Source organism: Protobothrops mucrosquamatus, unplaced genomic scaffold (genome assembly GCF_001527695.2).
Source record: "Protobothrops mucrosquamatus isolate PMUCROS unplaced genomic scaffold, P.Mucros_1.0 scaffold_267, whole genome shotgun sequence".
NCBI classification, from domain to species: Eukaryota; Metazoa; Chordata; class Lepidosauria; order Squamata; family Viperidae; genus Protobothrops; species Protobothrops mucrosquamatus.
Window position 1 is genome coordinate 289,336 of NW_015386343.1, and position 19,502 is coordinate 308,837.

A 19,502-nucleotide genomic window follows, 5' to 3' on the forward strand; every position below is an offset into this window, starting at 1 on the left:
GTAAAGTAAAAATTCTTAGGCAACAATCCTAGAGCCGTTGACCTGGGATAATACCCATTAATAGAATTTACTGCTTTGCAGCATGCATATCTGTAGTGTCGTGTAGAGGTATTCCCACTGTGGGAGATTACAGCGAAGCGTACATGTGAAGGATCGGCTGTAAACCTGTATTACTTCAAGTCAATATACTTCCGTCTTCCTAGTGCAGCATCAGTGTCGAAGCACAGATCGCTGTACAGTACATCACGCCACTTATACAGAGTAAAATTAAACAGAGCAACCCATCCTTCCTCCTTTTTCTCATAGTGACATGACTTAGCCACCCCCCCCACCTTCCTACTGCGCAAGCTCACTAGCGACGCTTGGCTCCGGCTGGGCCGGAAGTCGGTGCTCGGGAGAGAGGCCGGCTTTTGCCTTGCAGGCGGGCTGCCTGGCCGACAAGCGAGAGTTGGGGGAGTCGCTGCTTTCTCGGCCCCTCACGCCAGGCGAGGCCCCGGCTTTCCCCTCCGCCGCTAGGAAAGATGCTGCCTTTGTCCATCAAGGACGACGAGTACAAGCCTCCCAAGCTCCATCTGCTCCGAAAGGTCTCGGGATGGTTCAGGTGAGAGCGAGTTGGGCGGCGGCGGCGGGGAACACATCACCCGAGCTGCCGGGAAAAGCCTGGGGGTGGATGGGTGTCAGGGAGCCGGGAGCCTCCCGTGGGTGGGAGGTGAACAGGCGGACGAGAAGAGGAGAAAATGGGGCAGCGGGAACCCCATCGTGCCCAACTCGAGGCCGGGGATGAGTGGCTTTGACTATCGGCGAGGGGGGCACGGAAGGAGCCTCCTCGGCTGGGCTGAATATTGAAACCGAATTTAGCCGCGGGGCTTGCAGACGGGGAGCCGGATCTACGGGGGGGGTGGGGGTGGGGAAGAAGAGTTGGAGAGATCGGGACGGGGATTTCTTCGTTTCCTCGTCTAAATGGATCAGCCGGCTGGCCAGGCGGGAGGGAACCGCGGGTTGCCCTTTAGCAGCATCTGTCTCCCTGTTTGGCGTGGACTCCAACTCCCATCGTCCCCCGGCGGAGGTTCGCTGGCAAAAGGAGGGGTCCGGGTAACGTTGGGAATGCAGTCGAGAGAAGGGGCCGGGGTCTCTTCGGCCGGGCGAGGGGCTTAAGCCAGGGAAGAGGCGGGTCGTGGGAGCGGGGGGGGGGAAAGATTTCGAGGCCTTGGCTGTCCGGGACGTGTTTCCTCGTGGAAACCGGAACCAAGGTGTGTATGTGTGTGTGTGGTGGTGGGGAATGCGGTTTGCGACTCTCGTTAGCGCGGGGACGGTCCCAGCCACCTCCTCTCTCCTTCCGCTTCCCTGCGAGGCCTTGCTGGGCTTTTGCGGGAAGCCGGGTCTGGCCTCCTGGCTTGACCCTCTCCCGCCCCTCTTTCTCCAGGTCGATCCTCTCGGACAAGACGTCGCGCAACCTCTTCTTCTTCCTCTGCCTCAACCTCTCCTTCGCCTTCGTGGAGCTGCTGTACGGCATCTGGAGCAACAGGTACGAAGGGGGAGGGCGAGGGAGGGGGAGCCCGAGAGAGAGAGAGGCGGCGCTTCTGCCTGGAAAGTCAAGTTCAGCGCTGCTGGCGTTGCCACGTCTCCTTCTGGCCGGGGCCAAAGGGGATGGCCGGCTCTGGAAGAGAAGTGCCATTGGCTTTGGGGAAAGCCAATATTCAGGCTTCCTCTCCTGGGCTACTTGAGACCTGATCATGGAGCACTGGCTTTTTTTTCTTAAGACACCTGTTAGTAGAAGCTGATTTGTTTAAGCTGCAAGGGGAAAACCAGAAAGGTTTGGGCAGATCACTCAGATTATCATCCTATGTACCTGGGAAAATTCTGCAGTCTCTCTCCAATAGGGTTGCCAGGTCTGCTTCCAAAAAATAGCGGACAAGCGGGGTGGTGGTGGTTAAGTATTAAAAAAAGTAGACTGTACAGCTTTAGATTACGTACCATTTCATCATAAAGCTTTTGAATAAAAAAAAATGTCCACTGTTTTGTGAAAAAAAATAGTGAACATAATGTGAAAAAAAATAGTGAACATAATGTGAAAAAAGCGGACTGTCCACTCAAATAGTGGACACCTGGCAACCCTACTCTCCAATATCCGGTCCTCTCTGCCATGTTTAGATGATTATTGCTGAGCCAGTTTTTTGTTTTTTTTAATGTACAGGAGTTGAAGAAACAATTACTCCTAAAGGGATTGTCATGTGTTATTCATTAACTTGTCCAGCTACAGTTGATTCAGTCTGGACGGAACTGTTGAGGTGTCTAAACAGGTTCAGTAATGAGCAGCTCTTATTTAGTACAATGTAATTGCTCCACAAAGTGTCTTAATTGTGATGCCATTTGCACTGCATTTATTAAGTTGTTGAACTAGAACTTAGTGAATGTATAGGTGTTTTTATATATTTTTTCACAGATATTAATGTTTACATAAATTAATTGTGGGTTCTGGTGGCTGGGATTTGTATGCATCTATAGAAGCCATAGCTTATTTTTTGGAAGAGAGAAGTGCCTTTACAATTTAGGTTCAGGTCAAAACTAAAATTGTGCAAACGTGTATCAGACTATCACCCATTTAGTTATCTCGGCTTCATGTCCCCAAACGGACAAGAGATATTAGCAGCTCGAGAGAAATCATGACACAAATGGTTCTGTAGAGTCCAGTGATTTCATTAAAATAATAAAATTGGTATTGTGGAGCATGATGCAATGGAGTCATTCCCCACTTCCCACAGATGCTTATGCATAGGCTCTTTTTAATTTCTTGTATGCTAAGGCCTGTTTCTGTGAGCCTCCCCCTCAAAATATATAATTATCAATATAAGGAGGCAGAGCAGCTTCACAATATTTATATTGTGTACACTTTGTGTATGCCAAAAATATTAGGGACAGCAGGAATAAGCAATCCATGACCCTCCAAAATGTAGTTAGATTTCAGTTGTCTTCTCTAATTAGCAGCCATACTAGCTGTGGATGATAAGAATTAAAGTTCAAACCATTTCTAGGAAATTGTCACTCCATAAAATAGGGGAAATATATGTAAAATAAAATATGTAAAATAAAACACTTGAAAGAAGCCATACCCAATCAAAAAATGTAGAGAGACCTGGCCTGTAGAATTATCAAAAATGAAACATGATCACTATATGTAAAATGATCTTATTTCTTAAGCATCTAGTAAATCACATTAAAACAAGAAACAATAGTTTTAAAACAAAATCTAGCACTTTGGGTTAAAGTCAAAGGTGACATACCAGAGCAGCTTATTCAGTATTCATCCATTTGCTGGTTTGGCTGGTACAGAAGCATACTGTACTACGTAAATGAGTAACACAATTCATTTTGCAAATAAGTTTCTACATTTGAGCATGTATCTGTTATGATGGTATGTCTTAATATAAGATGCTAGGGAAAAGTCTGGATAACTTTATGTTAGGACATATAAATTGAAATCTAATAAATATGTATTTACTTTTAATACTAGATTGGTTTTTATTCCTTGTGATATTTCTAAACCTTCAGCACTTTGGCCTGCCTTAGCTAGTGTGGTGTTTTTGAGTGTACTAAGCAGTTTAGCTTCCTTCAGACTTAGAAGCAACAGAAATGAAAATTGTCCCAGAGTACTATGACACCTATCACCTCTTGAACTCCAATGTAGAATAGAAAGTATAGCCTTTGTATGAAGTAATATCTTCATAATAAATACTCTTTTTTTTAGCCATCCAATCTAAATAATCACCAGAGAGGGTGGAATTAAGCTTAAACAATTGATAAATCGATGGTCAGGGAAAGGTGATACTTAAATTGTGTATTTCTATTAAACTTTGGAGAGTGTTTGAACTAGGTTACTTTATAATTACAGCATTTATATCAGACTTCTGGCATAGATTTTAGCCTAATTGGATTGTTGGATGGAGGATACTTGTGTCAGAAAGGTTTAAAGTTGAACTACTGTACGTCAACTTTAAAGCACCTGAAAAAATGGTCAAGAAGTGGGAAGCATTCATGGTGAGAGTGTTCCATAACTAATGTTCTTTGACAAAGAAAGCTCTTCCTCAATCAATACCTTCTTTGCTTCATGGGTGGAAATTTGGAAAGGAAGGAACTCCAAAGCTAATGCAACATATTGAGGCAGCTTTGTGTTGGCTAAGAATGCATTCTGTCAGTGTCTCAGAATGGATTCCGATTAATTCCATTTGACTCAAATAAGTTTATGAAATGAGCCTAATGAAAGGTATTATTCCTTTTTTAATCCAGCTGTAAATTTGAGGATTTGTTAGTAACTCTTGCTAACATAGTTCATTGTAAGAAGTCATAATGAAAGCTGCACTTTGAAATGAAGGCAAAAATCTACTAAGAGGATATATATGCATATATTTATATTTGGTGTGAATAATAGTTCCAGCCCAATCAAATCATGTCTCATTTTTCAAAAAACAGTGAAGTATAGCATTATTTGCATTGGTGACCTTGTAACAAAGTTATGGAATGGAATAGTACTATTTGGTATTTGTTTTTTAAATTAAATTAAACTAAACTTGTATTTATTGATAAATTCACTTAAATTGGTTATTGGTCTTGAATGGACAGCACTTTTTTTTAGTGAGGTGTGTATGTATTGTGAGATATTTGGGGGGGGATAACAACTTCAGTAAATACAGGTCCAAAGGGACATTGTCACTGTTACTACCATTTTTTTTAACTACCAGGATTTTTTAAAAATGTTCTAATGTATTTTACTTTGTATAACCTTCTGTTTTTTTATCTTTATATTCCCAGTCTAGGTTTAATATCAGATTCATTTCACATGTTTTTTGATTGTACTGCTCTGTTAGCTGGGCTTGCAGCTTCAGTCATTTCAAAGTGGAGATCAAATGATGCTTTTTCCTATGGGTAAGTGTTCAAGTTCTGAAAAGCTATTTGTTGAAACAATCACCATGTAGTTTTATTATAACATGCTGATAAAGCAGTCTGGGATTTGTACTATAATGGTTAACGGAATCAGGCTATAAATATTTGGCTAATGAGTTTGAAAAATATACTATATTTCAGTAAATTTTTGCAGGAGAGGAGCCCAATCTCCCATACGTGCCTTGAGTAGTTTCCTTCTTGATATTAATAACATTGTAGTAAAATTCACCATGCCAAACTCATCAGCTGTTACTTAGTGCTGTTTTTTAAACCCAGAAAACATTTGCTGAGCTTTTCAAGTTTGAAACTTCTATAATCTTCCTTCAAATAGATGAACCCTTCTGGTTCCCATTCTTGTTGGCTTTTTCTTCTATGTGGGATTGTCACTTCCTACCCTGTGTGAAAGTTACAGAATGCACTTTGTAGCTGCTATTGGCCTTCATCTGGTGTTATATAATAACACCTCTCTTTATGCTATAGAATTTTTCTCCTTTCATCCATACATTGACTTTAACTTTCCTCTTAGAGGTCAGGATAACAGCGAGGCCACCAGGGCCTACATGTGATAGGGAGAGATGGATGGGTGCAGGAAATTGGAGGCAGTCCACATCTTAATGAAGTTTGGGACTGGGAGGGACCAAGCCCAGAATGATTTAGATTGGGGTGGATATTTGGTTAATCACAGTAGAGAGTGCTGGGATTTCTGTCATAAGTTGATGCCGTGACATGACATCTTGCTTTATGACTGCATCAGCTTATGATGGAAATTCCAATCTCAGTTGTGGTTGTAAGTAGAGGCCTACCTGCAAGCCTTACTTGTTTTCATGATAGCTTTTATTTGCTGATATAGAAACTACATTTGTAAACCTGTGTGTGTGTGTACAGTATATGTATGTGTGTGTACACACACACACACACACACACACACACGTATATGACATATATATTCTCTCTTTTCCTAAAAGAAAAATCTCCCCCTTTTTTGTTGGACTTCTGGTGATTACTTAAACACATCCATGTAGTCTTCTTGTCAATATTACATAGGAATGGTATGTCATTAACTTCTGAATCATGCACAAAAAAGTAATACACGTTAAGTATACAACATAATACACGTTGAATTTAAGAATCCCGAGTTCAGGAATTTGTTTGAGTATCAAAAGTAAACTGCAAATGCAATCTTCCCACACAAAAATCCATTCCTTTTTTTTACTCCGCAATAGTTATTTTCTCAATATAATTATAAAGTGATGAGCTTCATCATTGTTGTTCAATAGTAGGATGTCAGCAGTTCGTGATATCTACATCACATCATCAAGAGATCTACTGTTAGATGCTGATCTTCCCATCTGTTGATCTCTATACTAAATGTATAGCACTCAATTTTGGTATAAAGTAAAGGGTGTGCAGTGTACTTTTATTGCTGAAGGCAATATATGGGAGATAAAAGTGAAGCCCATGAAAATCAACCTGTCTACTTCTTTCCTTTTATATTGTTTTTATTCTACCAATGTCTTGCTATAATATAAGATGTAAGTTAAATGGAATGAGGAAGAGTTGAAATAGTTGAAGTACTGTATTTCAAGACTAAGAAGGGGAGACTTAATTATGTACTCTTTAGTGCTAAGAGCCCCACATCTTCCCTCTTTATATTCTACTTATTTGGATGACTGATCAAACAAAGCACATAGTATTTATGTTCTGTATTAGCCAGAACAGTGGCAAAGAAAGAATAAGGCATGAAATAAGTCGTGGTTTTGCATTAATTTAGAATGAAATTTTGTGCTTTTTCATCTTAGGTACGTTCGAGCAGAAGTATTAGCTGGTTTTGTAAATGGTTTATTTTTGATCTTCACTGCTTTCTTCATTTTCTCTGAAGGAGTTGAGGTATGTTTTGAAGATGGTTAAAATATTTTTCTCTGTTCAAGGAAGAGGTTTTTGTACAGCAAGTGAGGTTTTTTTAAAAATCCAGTTATGCTCGCTTGGAGGAAGTTATTGCTAAGTGCAAGCCCAGATAATGTAAAAGAGAATCACTTGATGGTGGCAGAGTATAAGTTCAATAGATAAACAAGTCTTGCCTAGTTGTCTAGCAAGTGAATCAGTTGGATAGGAAATGAATTAGAATGTCTTCAGGATTTGACAATAACAGTTTTAAATAAGCTGCAGAAACAAGTGACATGAAATTCAGCGAGATTTACTCAGTACGGTAGTAATTATGCAGAGGATGGTAACCTTACATATCAACACTAATTCTTCAGGGAATATGATCCCATTGGTTTTTTTCCCCATAATAATGTTGAAAATCTGGCATTCTCAAATCTTCAAGACTTTAAAAATGTATGTAAAACGGCAGTCCTGTCGATCACACAATATGTTAATTTTATTATGTTCACTTAACATTACAACACTTGTGAAAAAAATTTCTCTCATTCTGCAAAGCTATATGTGACTCCTCTTTGATATGCAGTAATTCATGTAAAATGATGTCACAAACAGTATAGTTTACCTGGAAAAAGCACTTTTGGATCAGATTAAAAATATCCATTTATTCCAGTGTCTTGTTTCCTTCTGTAGCTAGTCAAATGGCCTTAAGAACTTGGACATGAAAGCTTAAGGCTTCTTCATTCAACTGCTCTCTGTAACTGGTATTTATAGGCAGTAATTTTTTAGAATCTGAATGTTACATGTAGCCAGAAATATCTAGAATTATTAGTTGCCTTTTCATCATGGGTATGTTTAGTGCCAATTAAAAAGCCATCTAACACCAGCGAGATTGGCCAAAATGTACAAAAATATGAATCCGGAATGCTGGAGATGTAAAAATAAGGAAGGAACATTCTATCACAGTGTTTCTCAACCTTGACAATTTTAAGGCATGTGGACTTCAACTCCCAGAATTCCACAGCCAGCAATGCTGGCTGTGGAATTCTGGGAGTTGAAGTCCACATGCCCTAAAATTGTCAAGGTTGAGAAACACTGTTCTATCACATGTGGTGGCTGTGCCTCAAAGCAAAGAGCTATTGGGAACGGATAGGGCACTGGATACAGGAGATAACCAAGGTGCAAATTGAATTCAAACCTGAACTATTTCTTCTGGGTATAATAAATTTAAAGATCAAAAAGCAACTCCAACACATCATTATACATATATTGACAGCAGCCCGTATAGTATATGCTCAGTGTTGGAAGGGTGAAAACATACCTACAAACGATGTGATTATATACAAAATTCTTGAATGTGCGGAAATGAATAAATTTACGCTAGAATTAAAAGACAAGGAGGCAACAGAATTTTATGAAATATGGAACAAATGTTATGATTGGCTAGAACAAAGAAAGAAAAAGACACGATTACGGATGTAAATAAATTGTAAATAATATATAGGAGATGTATAACACAGTTTTGTTAAGGGAAAAAAATGTATTTTTTCAGTTTTATTTTTGTTGTACAGTGGAAAAAAAGGAAAAATTAAAATTTAAAAAAAATCCCATCTAAATTGCAACCATCCTTCTTATTTTTCCTCATTGAATGCCATACATTATTTATGCACTTGGTGATTATGTCCCAAATCTCCCATCAGCCTGTTTCTTGGAATGATTTGAGTTCCAGTGTTAAATGAGATTACACTGTGAATACTTAGCAACCTACCTTTGGTTTCTAGCAAAAATAACTAACATTCTGAATTAGACTGTGCTAATGTTTATGAAAAGTTGAGAAAAAGCTCATTAGTGAGATGGACAGTATGTATGAGTTTCACTGAAAGGGTTTGTTTCTCTATTACAGAGAGCACTTGAGCCTCCTGATGTGCATCATGAAAGACTCCTTCCTGTTTCCATACTTGGGTTGCTTGTAAATCTGATAGGAATCTTTGTGTTCCAACATGGTGGACATGGCCATTCTCATGGTTCTGGTAGGAAATGTTGCCACTTTGTTGTATCACGGACTTGTCCCTGAGAGGCCTCAAAACACCTTTGTTTTGCCCCTTGTGTTAAGGCCGTGCAAAGAGGCCGTGTCTCTTTAATTTAGTCAAAACAGGATAGAACAGTGATGGCAAACCTTTTAGAGACCGAGTGCCCAAACCGCAACCCAAAACCCACTTACGCATCGTCGGGTGCCGGGTGGGTGTGGCCCATTGGGTGGGTGTGGCCCATTGGGTGGGCGTGGCTGCGGTGGTAACGGCAGACTGGGTGGGACTAAAAAGTTCAATCAGTCAGTTCCAACTTTGCAAGATCTTTTTTTTCTTCCGCAAGAAGTTGAAATTGACTGTTTGAACGGGGTTTGGTTTTTTTTTGCACACGGCGGCGGAGGCCTAAAGCGAAAAGGTTTTATAAAACCCAGCTGAAGGCCTAGGACTTGGGCGACAGAGAGGGCTCTGAGTGCCGCCTCTGGCACCCGTGCCATAGGTTCGCCACCACTGGGATAGAAGCTTAAAATGACACTATTACATCATTTGAACAAATGGAACTTTTTTTTATCTAATTTGTTTTAGAAATGTATAAAATAGGGAAAATCCTTTGCCATATTGTGGCGCTTGAAGTGAAACATTTTATAGTTTGCAATAACGAAGGAGTAATTGATATGGAAATGCGAACTTTTTTATTTGAACTGGCATGGTGTGCTTTGGGTTATAGGTAAAGTCAGAATAAAGCCATGTTCCCCCCCCCCCAATACTCCTTTCCATATATTTTTGGCATGTTGATTGTATTCTGACTTATTAAACCACAGTTTTCCATTTGTATCTATCCAAAACGTGTGGCTCAGCTGGTGCTTCAAAAGTAATAAGTAAAAGCAAGATAGCTTATTGATACAATGTAATTACACTTAAGGTGTGTTAATGTATTAATTAATTTCAATTAATCAGGGGCACTTTTCAGTCAGGAAGCTAAACCGGTCTGCAGACATTTTTTAAATATACATTTTAATATAAATTTAATATAAATATTCATGAAACTGACAAATGCTGATGCCATCTTAAAGACATCCTTTCCTGCAAGGAAGAAAGATCAGGGCTTCTAAAATAGCTGCTGTGGTTCATTAATTCATCACATAAAAACAATTACATTTTTTTTTTCAGGACTATGACGTAGCTTGGGATAGTATAATAATGATGCAAATAAATAAATAAAATCCACAAATTCAGTTACATTGTTCCAGTGTAGATTTTGCAGTCCCTTTAATTACAGCACATTACCTCTTATAAGGGGAACACCTACATGCATGGAGACTGGAATGTATTTGGCTGTTTCCGCTAGATTCTTAATATACAACTTTTTTATTAGCTTAATCAAATCCAGAATCTTGATATGTATTATGATAAATAACATACATAATTTTCTTTCTGCAGGACATGAACACAGCCATTCACTGTTTAACGGGGGTCTCAGCCATGGCCATGGAGGACATGGCCACAGTCATGATTCCAAGCATGGGCATGAACATGGACACAGCCACTCCCATGGGCATGAGCATGAGCATGGACATTCTCACGATTATTGCCATGGTGGGTATGTGGAAATGTGCAGCAGGTTTGCCCATCTGTATGCTATGTGTCTTCAAAATGGGATGCCCCTATAGATACAAAAAGATGCTAAAATCTTCCAGTAACAAAGATGATATGAAAATTTTCAATCTTATCTTTGGCTAGCTAATCAATTTCCTGTTGTTTCTGTAATAATGATTTGAAAGAAAATAGTAAGAAAACCTTTGGTCCTATCTCAGTTACTAGAAAAGGTCAATCTACATCATGCATCATGTTTGCTCCAGAGAAATTGTGATATGTGCATATTCTTCAGTTTGTGTATATGTCTATGGAGATTCTCAGTCACCCAGGTCATGGTTGTCACAAAGAAGCTTTTTCACGAGGAAACGTCTTCGAAGAGAAAAAAAAAGTCCCGTTGCCTCGTGAAAAAGCATCTTTGGGACATTTGTCTATATCACAGGTGTCAAACTCGCCACGTCATGTGACGTGTCGTGACATATTGCGACTCTTTTTGCATTACCGGCAATGGGGTGGGCGCAGCTTCGGTATGATGAAACCGGCCCATGGGCCAGCAGTTTGACACCCCTGGTCTATACGATATGCCATATGTATTTATTTATATTTAAGTATATTTAGAAACTGTCCATCTCCCTCATAGACCAACTTGGGGTAGTGTACAAATCAACATAAAAACATATTGTATGAAAGGTGGCAATTAAAATTACACTTGTTTTTATTTTCTTTAAGATACAGGATAGTTTTAACCACATTTTAAAAAGAACCAGGGAATTTTAGTTTAGAGAGGTAAAAAATGCAGAGGAGAGAATGGCCATTCTACTTCTGCTTTAAACCATATTGTTATGTAAAGCAGGCGCTTCGTGATCAATATGAATGCTGTAATAGCTAAGGGTCTAAATCTGGGTTCTAATTTCCATGGATTTATTCAATAAGTTTAACTATGTACTGTCACTTAGCTACATTTTTTATGGGATTGTGTTGAGCGTAATATTATACAGCAGTGCTATCTTTCTACCCTGAAGGAAGATAATGCTAATTGTGCTGTTGTTTATTACATTTTGGCAAGTAAATGTAATGCATTTATTAGAGAAAGAGCAGTATTGGGCAGTTTTACATATGCAGAGCTTCTTCCCTCTGTATAACTAAACAAACAAACAAAAAAGAACCCTTGTCATGTCAGTGTTTAATGGTTCTTTCTACACCATTCTATTTTTAAAGAAAATTAGTTGTAATATTTATGTACTCTGAGAAAACTAACGGTGGTTTGCTATATCAGAATCAAAATAGCCATAAGATAATTTAGAAAACGGATAAAATGCTAATAAAACCATGAACTCAGCCAGTGTCTGAAGTCCATGTCCATAGTTACTGATTAAAAAATATACAAAAACTATTAAAAAAAAATCCATTGAGCATCTGGTGACAGGCCATCCCCAGATTTCACACACGCTGGTGGGGAAACCTTCATCCCTGTTGAAATGAGAAGACTGAATAGAGAAGGACGTTTGAAGGAGATTGCCTGGGGCAAAGCCATAAAGGACTTCAGAGGTTAAAGCTAACACACTGAATTGTACTGGGAACCTACTGAGATATTAATAGTACAGCTTTAAAGCTGTATAATATCATAGGATAAATCTTTCCTGAATTGTTCATGTTAATTTTCTTGTCGTATTAATTTTCACTTAATATACAGTATCTTGATTGTAATTTGGCTTCTTGATTTTTAATCTAGTGATTGACTGTACTTGGGTATTGCACATGTGACTCTACAATGCTTTTCATTTGATTAAAAAAAGCTATTTTCGAATGCACAGGAGCATGAGCACCACAGCTGACTGTGGTTCATTAAAGCAGCTGCATAATTTTCCGGCATTGATTTGGCTAAAGCAGAAGCCTGCCCTGGTTGCCCCTTGCTCCTGGAAAAAGATACAGCCCTTTGCAACTGGACTTATTGATTCTTTAATGTGAATTGAAAATCTATCCAGACTTATTCACTACTTAGAAATCCTATCTTTGTATTTATTCTGTTTTACTAAACAATTAGACTTTTAGTGTGGTTGAGGCCACACTAATTACTTCTCGCTTTGTTTGGTTTTTAATCTTATATTAAAACAAGGCATAAAAATACTTTGGAAATTTCCTATGTTTTGGAGAATTTACTTTAATTTTTTAACTTAAATGCCTGGTTTCTTATGGCTATGAAGATCGGGAAGCTGTGCTTGAAATATAATATGATTTCTTGAACAAAAGCTAACATTGAAAGGATAAATGTCTTTTTTCTTTGCACCATTTTTACAGATGATCAACCCATTGAGATGGCTGCGGGATCCAGCAAACAGATTTTAGAAGGTATGATATAGATACATTGTGTTAAATTTAGGCTAATGTGAAACAAAAATATAGTATGCATTTGGAGAAAATCTAATGCCAGACATTGGATAAGATTAATTATTGAGATTAATAACAGATAAATTTGTTTTTTTTAAATTCTGTTAATGAATAAATATGGAGTTTTTTTCTCTTTCCAAGCTAATGTTCATATATTTGCAAGTTGGCAATGTCTTTCTTTCAGAATCCTACTAAATTATATCAAAGCAGTAAGTTAAATTAGTTATTCTTTTCTTCCTAAAAGGTACATGAGCTGATATATAAAGAAATAATAGATTTTTTAGAATATAGACTTGCTTCTGAAAATACATTAATAAATACTACCAAACCTTGAGATACTTTGAGTAACCTTTCAAGTGGAAAAGATAAATTAGACAAACAGAAAGTACCTGGAGAAAACTCACAAAGATTATATTAAACTGACTTCTTTTATTTAGCACCACAAATATTTTATAGTCTTAGGAAAAGTACAATTACTTTAATGTCTAAGTATATTGCAGTGTAGCTTTTCAAATTTTTGTACAACCAGAACTTTTTTCTGATTATTTTAATGCAGTAAATCTTTTGCACCACTAACAAGCAGACTAGTTCCTAATGATCAACATAACTTCTGATTTTCTAGCACATTCATCCTTGTTTCAGCTTCTGTTGTTAACAATATTTTAACTACCAAGACATTGGAACACTTGAAAAAAAATCAGTGGAATAATTAAGCTTATAATCAGTGTTGATATAAATGACTTCCTTTTTATAACTTTATGTATTTGCAAGTAAATTATCAGTTTACAAATTTACAATTTTTAATTTGAATTTACAAGTGTAAGCCAGTGATTGATCGATCTATCTATCTATCTATCTATCTATCTATCTATCTATCTATCTATCTATCTATCTATCTATCTATCTATCTATCTATCTATCTATCTATCTATCTATCTATCTATCTATCTATCTATCTATCTATCTCCCTCCCTTATCTATCTATCTATCTATCTATCTATCTATCTATCTATCTATCTATCTATCTATCTATCTATCTATCTATCTATCTATCTATCTATCTATCTATCTATCTATCTATCTATCTATCTATCTATCTATCTATCATCTTATATAATTTCCATTAAGAATAGTGAAAGAATAATGAAATCTAATACAAACTAAGCTTAAAGAAAACTTAAACAAACTCTTTGTTTCCGTTTTCCATCTCTAATCTAAACAAATCCATAAAGGTTCGTCCTTTCAGTCCTGATGTCAGCAGAAAGTCTGTAAAGGGTTGCCAGAGGTAACAACATGCCTTGTTTTAACCTTGATCAAACACACCAACTTTATAAACCAACTTTTAACAATCTTAACCTTTAATTCATTCAAATATCGTCATGGGATTTGTTTTCTCTTCATTTCTTCTTTGTCTCATTGCACAGAGTTCTTCAGATATTTTACAAGCCTCTTTTGTAAACTGAGTAGGAGAAAATTGCAAGGTTATTCTCATGGTTTATCACAGTATTTCTCCTTTGAATGTTAAAGCCTGAGGCAATTTCTTTTATAGATTCAGTGAAACATCCTTCTTTAAGACATTCTCTTGTCCTATCAGTCCACTTTCAATACCACTTCTATCTTGTCAGTTAAAATTAGAAGCATGCATCATTACTGACATTTTTGATCTTGTAGCTCCTATTTTCTGATTCCATTCTTCAAAAGTCTCCTTCAGTGTCTGAGAGCTGAGAGCTGATTCTGTCATAGGTGATCTCCCATCCTTTCCTTACATGCAGAGGCTTTCTGATCTACTCCTGGTTTCTTGGTCTTTGCTGCAGTTGTTGGTTCCACTTTCACAGAGCTGTCTTCAGTTTGCCCCCTCCCACCCCCATCCCCAAGCCTCATCAGTATTTGATTTTTGAAGTGTTATATAATATCTTTTTTTAAAAAAAAACAAACAAACCTACTTTCTAATCTGCATTTCCACTATGTGACTGCAGAGGGTGCTAAATGATCTTCCTATACTACTCATGCATCATACATTTGTGTTTGGAAACCTCTGACTTGCTCATTTCATATAAAATGACTAACTTGATTATTATAGTTTTCTTTTTCTCTGATTAAATAACAGCATATAGAATGGCATTTTTGCCTTCAGTTTATCCTTAGGGAGAGGAACAGTATGCCTTACTTTAGCACAGGTGTTAAACGGTTTTTTGGGAGGGGGAATCCATTGGCTTTGAAACTTCCTCAAATCTGCAAAATATGCTGTATAAGAACTTAAACATTACAATTCATCTGGCAAAAGAATGTGTGGACAGACGGGCAAAAACCCCAACACCTGAAGTGCACAAAGGGATGTGAAAACTGGCAAAGCTTCTTTGCCAAGCTAATTAATTTTAAAAAAACAAAACAAAACAAACACCCAGCAACCCTTTGCCAAAAGGAAGTTTTCTTTCTTTGCGGTATTGCTAATACATTTTTTGGAGGAGTGCACTGCAGATTGTGTGGTGGTTGTGCTGAAAACGCAATAGAAAAGAGACAAATAATAGATACTAGTTATGTGAGGAATATTGTTAAATGTGTATTAAGTAAATGACGGTGTACAGCAGGCATCCCCAATCCCCGGTCCGTGGACCAGTACTGGGCTGCGGCATGCCAAAAACCGGGCCGTGCAAATAAATGAAGCGCCATCCACAGGATGCCGACAGCATGCAAAACCATGTCCCCTCTGGTCCGTGGAAAAACCACGGAACCGGTTCTTGGTGCCCAAAAGGTTGGGGGCCGCTGGTGTAGAGTACTGTTATCCTCTGGCCCAGGGGTAGGCAACCTTGGCTCTTTATTTAAAGTCTCTTGGAAAATTTGATCTTGGAAAAAAAAATTGATACCTTTTACTCAATATGTATTTTCTTGCAGGTGTATTTTTGCACATTGTTGCTGATACCCTTGGAAGTATTGGTGTAATCATATCTGCACTATTGATGCAGAACTACGGTTTGATGATTGCTGACCCAATCTGTTCGATGCTTATAGCTCTGCTTATTGGAGTCAGGTAAGCATTGTAAGCAGTAAAGGTTTAGAATCACAACATTTAGAACTGTTGGCCTTGTTGTCACTTGCTCCAGCTATAACAATTCTGTTTTAATTACTATTGTAACCAAGCTTGTTTTAAAGAATCATCAGTATTTTTTTTCCCCCTATCGGTATTTTTATTTCTGTCAAGTGCCTGAGTCACAACTGAGTTACTGTATATGTTGCTGCACAACAGTATTGATCTCCATTTTTCCCCTTGGGAAATTACCACAGCTAGTGAATAGGTTTTTTCTTTGACACAGAGGGAGAAGAGATGCATATGTGCATATTTAGGATATGTAATTTGAACCACTTTTTTCCTTAGTTTGTATCTTCTTCTTCCTGTGCCATATCCGTTATCAGACATTGGGGATCATGTTGGCGATTCTATTTTTATCAGCAGCCGCACGAAAAAGTGCTGCTGAGTTTTGTCCAAACCAGTCCCTTAGATTTTGAAGCCATGATCTTCTTCTTCTGCCTGGACCTCGTTTGCCTTCAATCTTTCCCTGGAGGATTAAATGGAGTATGCCGTATTTTTCTGGGTGTCGCATCACATGTCCGAAATATTCTAATTTTTGTTTTTTAATTGTTTTGATGATTTCCCTTGGCTTTCCCAGGCAGCTTATCACCTCCTCATTTCTGATCTTGTTAGTTTGTATACCAGAGGAAAACTTTCTCCTGTTAGAAATCAGTTTTGCTTGTATAAATAATTATATATATATTAGGATTGCAAAATGGCTTTTCTGATTCGCACCAGGAAATCTTTCTGTTATGGTAAGCATTTGTTGCATTACTAAAAGAAGCAGAATGATCTCAGATTCAGTGCGTAGTTTGCCTTTAATTTTCCGGGTGCTACATAAAAATGGTGATACGTAATACATTTGCTTTAATATGAGGTCACTTTCTATACATAATTTGTGTTTATGTAGCATTGTGTTCGATCAAAGAAACAGTAGAGGTGATCTTATAGGTACAAAAATCATTCAATAATCTGGCAAGGACAGCAGTAGATTTATCATGCATATCAAGTGCTGCCATTCAAAAATGGGCAGGGCCATCCCTCTTTTGGGAGAGATTTTAATCTGGGATTTCAAGACACTTGGTTACTTTAACACTTCATTGTTATATGTCAGTAATAATGACATTTTTGACAAGGCAACATAATTTTTAAGTATTCTACATGGATACGATATATTTAATTTTAAAATGAAAAGCTTCTGGTTTAGTTCTGAAATACAAATTTGCCAACAGTTTTTTTGGTAGGCCAATGCAATTTATTTTTGTCATGTAGGATTAATGTACACATTATGTCTTGATTGCCTTTTAAAGGCAAGTTACAATTATACTATTTTTGATGGTGATCCTATTAAATATAAATAACAGTGGGTTATGGGTTTGTTAATTTATTGGTATAATTTTAAGTTTTCTTTTTCTGGAGAATAGTTCAGCTCTTTGGACTACTAATAATGGCTTTGGCTATACTAGTTGTGAAACAGCGACCCATTATGATTGCATTGGGTTTAGGGCTGGGCAAGAAATAAATTTCTCTTATTATATATATTTTTTAAATATTTATATTAAGTAAGCTCAGTGGTGGGATTAAGCCGGTTCGCACCACTTCGGCAGAACCGATAGCTAATTTTTTGTTGCCCAGGCCCAGAATGGACTTCCGAAAGCGGCATCCACACAGAGAACCAGTTGTTCACATATTTGAATCCCACCACTGAGTGAGGTAATAGTAGAACCTTATATTTTTATAAAGCTGCTTGGAATTACCAAAAGAAAATCAAATGCAAACCGTGTTTTCAATGGGAAGTATACTTTTGTCCAATTCCTGAAATCTCGATTCACATTTTTTAAATAGCTACTTCTATTTCTTATTCTATAATTATTTTTTATTGTAATAAGCTAATAGGCCATGTTATCCAATAACAAGAGCTGTAAAATTATATATATATATAACTTTTGTCGTATTTTCTTGATTTTACCTTAACTTTTATCAGCACTAACAAAGATTGGTTGTTCTTTTTTTACTCCTGCTTTACTCTTTCTACTTTACTCTTTCTGTTTTGAAAAGCTAGTAATTTAAAATAAGAGATAAAAATACTTGTGCAAGTGCTCCAGAGTCTATAGATATCCTATTAAATGCCATGCTGTCTGGCAGTACTTAAGATACATGAATAATTTGTCACATGATCAGTGTCATAACATCGTGTGGAAATGAGAGTTGCAGTTGAATTTATGCTAATAATGAACTACATTATGCTTTGTTCAGACAAAATTACAAAGCCATCATGTTTTTTTTTAAATTTAAAATATATTATAATAGATAAATTTAAATATTTTGTAAAATAGATGTGAGTATAAAATTGCTTTCAAAATAACATTCTGAAACATAGATAATTTGAAGAATTCAATATTGGTGATCTACTCTTATCCCTTTACTAGAGGACAAAAGCAGTGGAGAACTGATTTGTAAATATAGTAGTACACAGAAGTCAATGGTCAGATAATATGCTTAAAGCGCTTTTTTATGTGATTCTTTTTTAGATTGATTATGATTTTAAAGAGTCATAACTCCACCCGATGAATATAAATTACTGCATTACAATAGGTTGCAGAGAGTGTTTGCTCCCATTTTTGTCATGTCCTTTTAATTTGAATTGTACACCATTCTCTGGAAGGGTATAACATTGAAGAACTCTAAATTTAGAAAGCATTACATTAAAAATTTGTTCTTCCTCCATTTTTCTTAATTCAAGCATTGTTAAAGTGGAATTTTATGATGCCTTTAAAAACCAACACATGATTGTTGTATAATCTTCTTATGGCTTGGGCCATTTAAACAGATGTATGAAGTTTACTTTCATATAATAGATAACACATGATATACAAGGGAAGACATTTTGAAGAAGTTGTGAAATATGAAGCCCAGTATAAGTGAGATAACAGAGAAACGTGCAATTATTATGATAACACTTTTATTAGTTGCTATATCTAAGTCTGTAATAGCCAGAGTCCAAATAAAAACAGATCTGCTAATTTTAGTTCTGAAATTCCATGTTGGAAATTAATTTTTCAGTATCTTGATAGAATTTGGTGATTTTCTGTTTAGAAGACTGTGAAACTGTTTTCCAGTAATGCCTGGATATTGCCACTTTAGTATCAAAATGAATGTCATTCATTTTCATGAGTTGGAGGAATACCCATTGGGTTATAAGCAGGAAAAAGGCAATAATAATGAGTGATAGCACACATGATAGAGAAAGACCTGGCTGCTAATTCTTGTAAAGGAGCAATCTAAACAGATGAAAACCAGAAGCAGGTAGCCCCTCTCTTCCATTTCTATTTAACACATAATAATAATAATAATAATAATAATAATAATAATAATAATAATAATAATAATAATAATAATAATAATAATAATAATAATTTAATTTATATACCGCCCTTCTCCCGCAGGACTCAGGGCGGTGCACAGCATATTAAAACAGTACAAATACAAAACATAAAAATATAAACCCCTGTAAAACCAGATTAAAAACCAAATATTAGAAGCTGTGTTTCTATTTAAAATTATTCTTAAAATCACCCTAAATAAAATCCTCCCTAGGTCAGGCCCGCTTG

At 36.9% G+C, this 19,502-nt stretch overlaps 1 protein-coding gene across 1 annotated transcript in view; it reads left to right on the forward strand.

The window, feature by feature from the left end:
* Nucleotides 1-382: 382 nt before the first annotated feature.
* The window catches only part of SLC30A7 (solute carrier family 30 member 7), a 37,260-nt gene continuing 18,140 nt past the window's right edge, over nucleotides 383-19,502 (forward strand). The window contains exons 1-8 of the mRNA XM_015831605.1: nucleotides 383-601; nucleotides 1,424-1,525; nucleotides 4,807-4,920; nucleotides 6,738-6,825; nucleotides 8,723-8,849; nucleotides 10,284-10,439; nucleotides 12,735-12,785; nucleotides 15,717-15,852. Coding sequence (XP_015687091.1) covers nucleotides 522-601; nucleotides 1,424-1,525; nucleotides 4,807-4,920; nucleotides 6,738-6,825; nucleotides 8,723-8,849; nucleotides 10,284-10,439; nucleotides 12,735-12,785; nucleotides 15,717-15,852 — 854 coding nt within the window. The 5' untranslated portion in view covers nucleotides 383-521. The remainder of the gene's footprint in view (nucleotides 602-1,423; nucleotides 1,526-4,806; nucleotides 4,921-6,737; nucleotides 6,826-8,722; nucleotides 8,850-10,283; nucleotides 10,440-12,734; nucleotides 12,786-15,716; nucleotides 15,853-19,502) is intronic.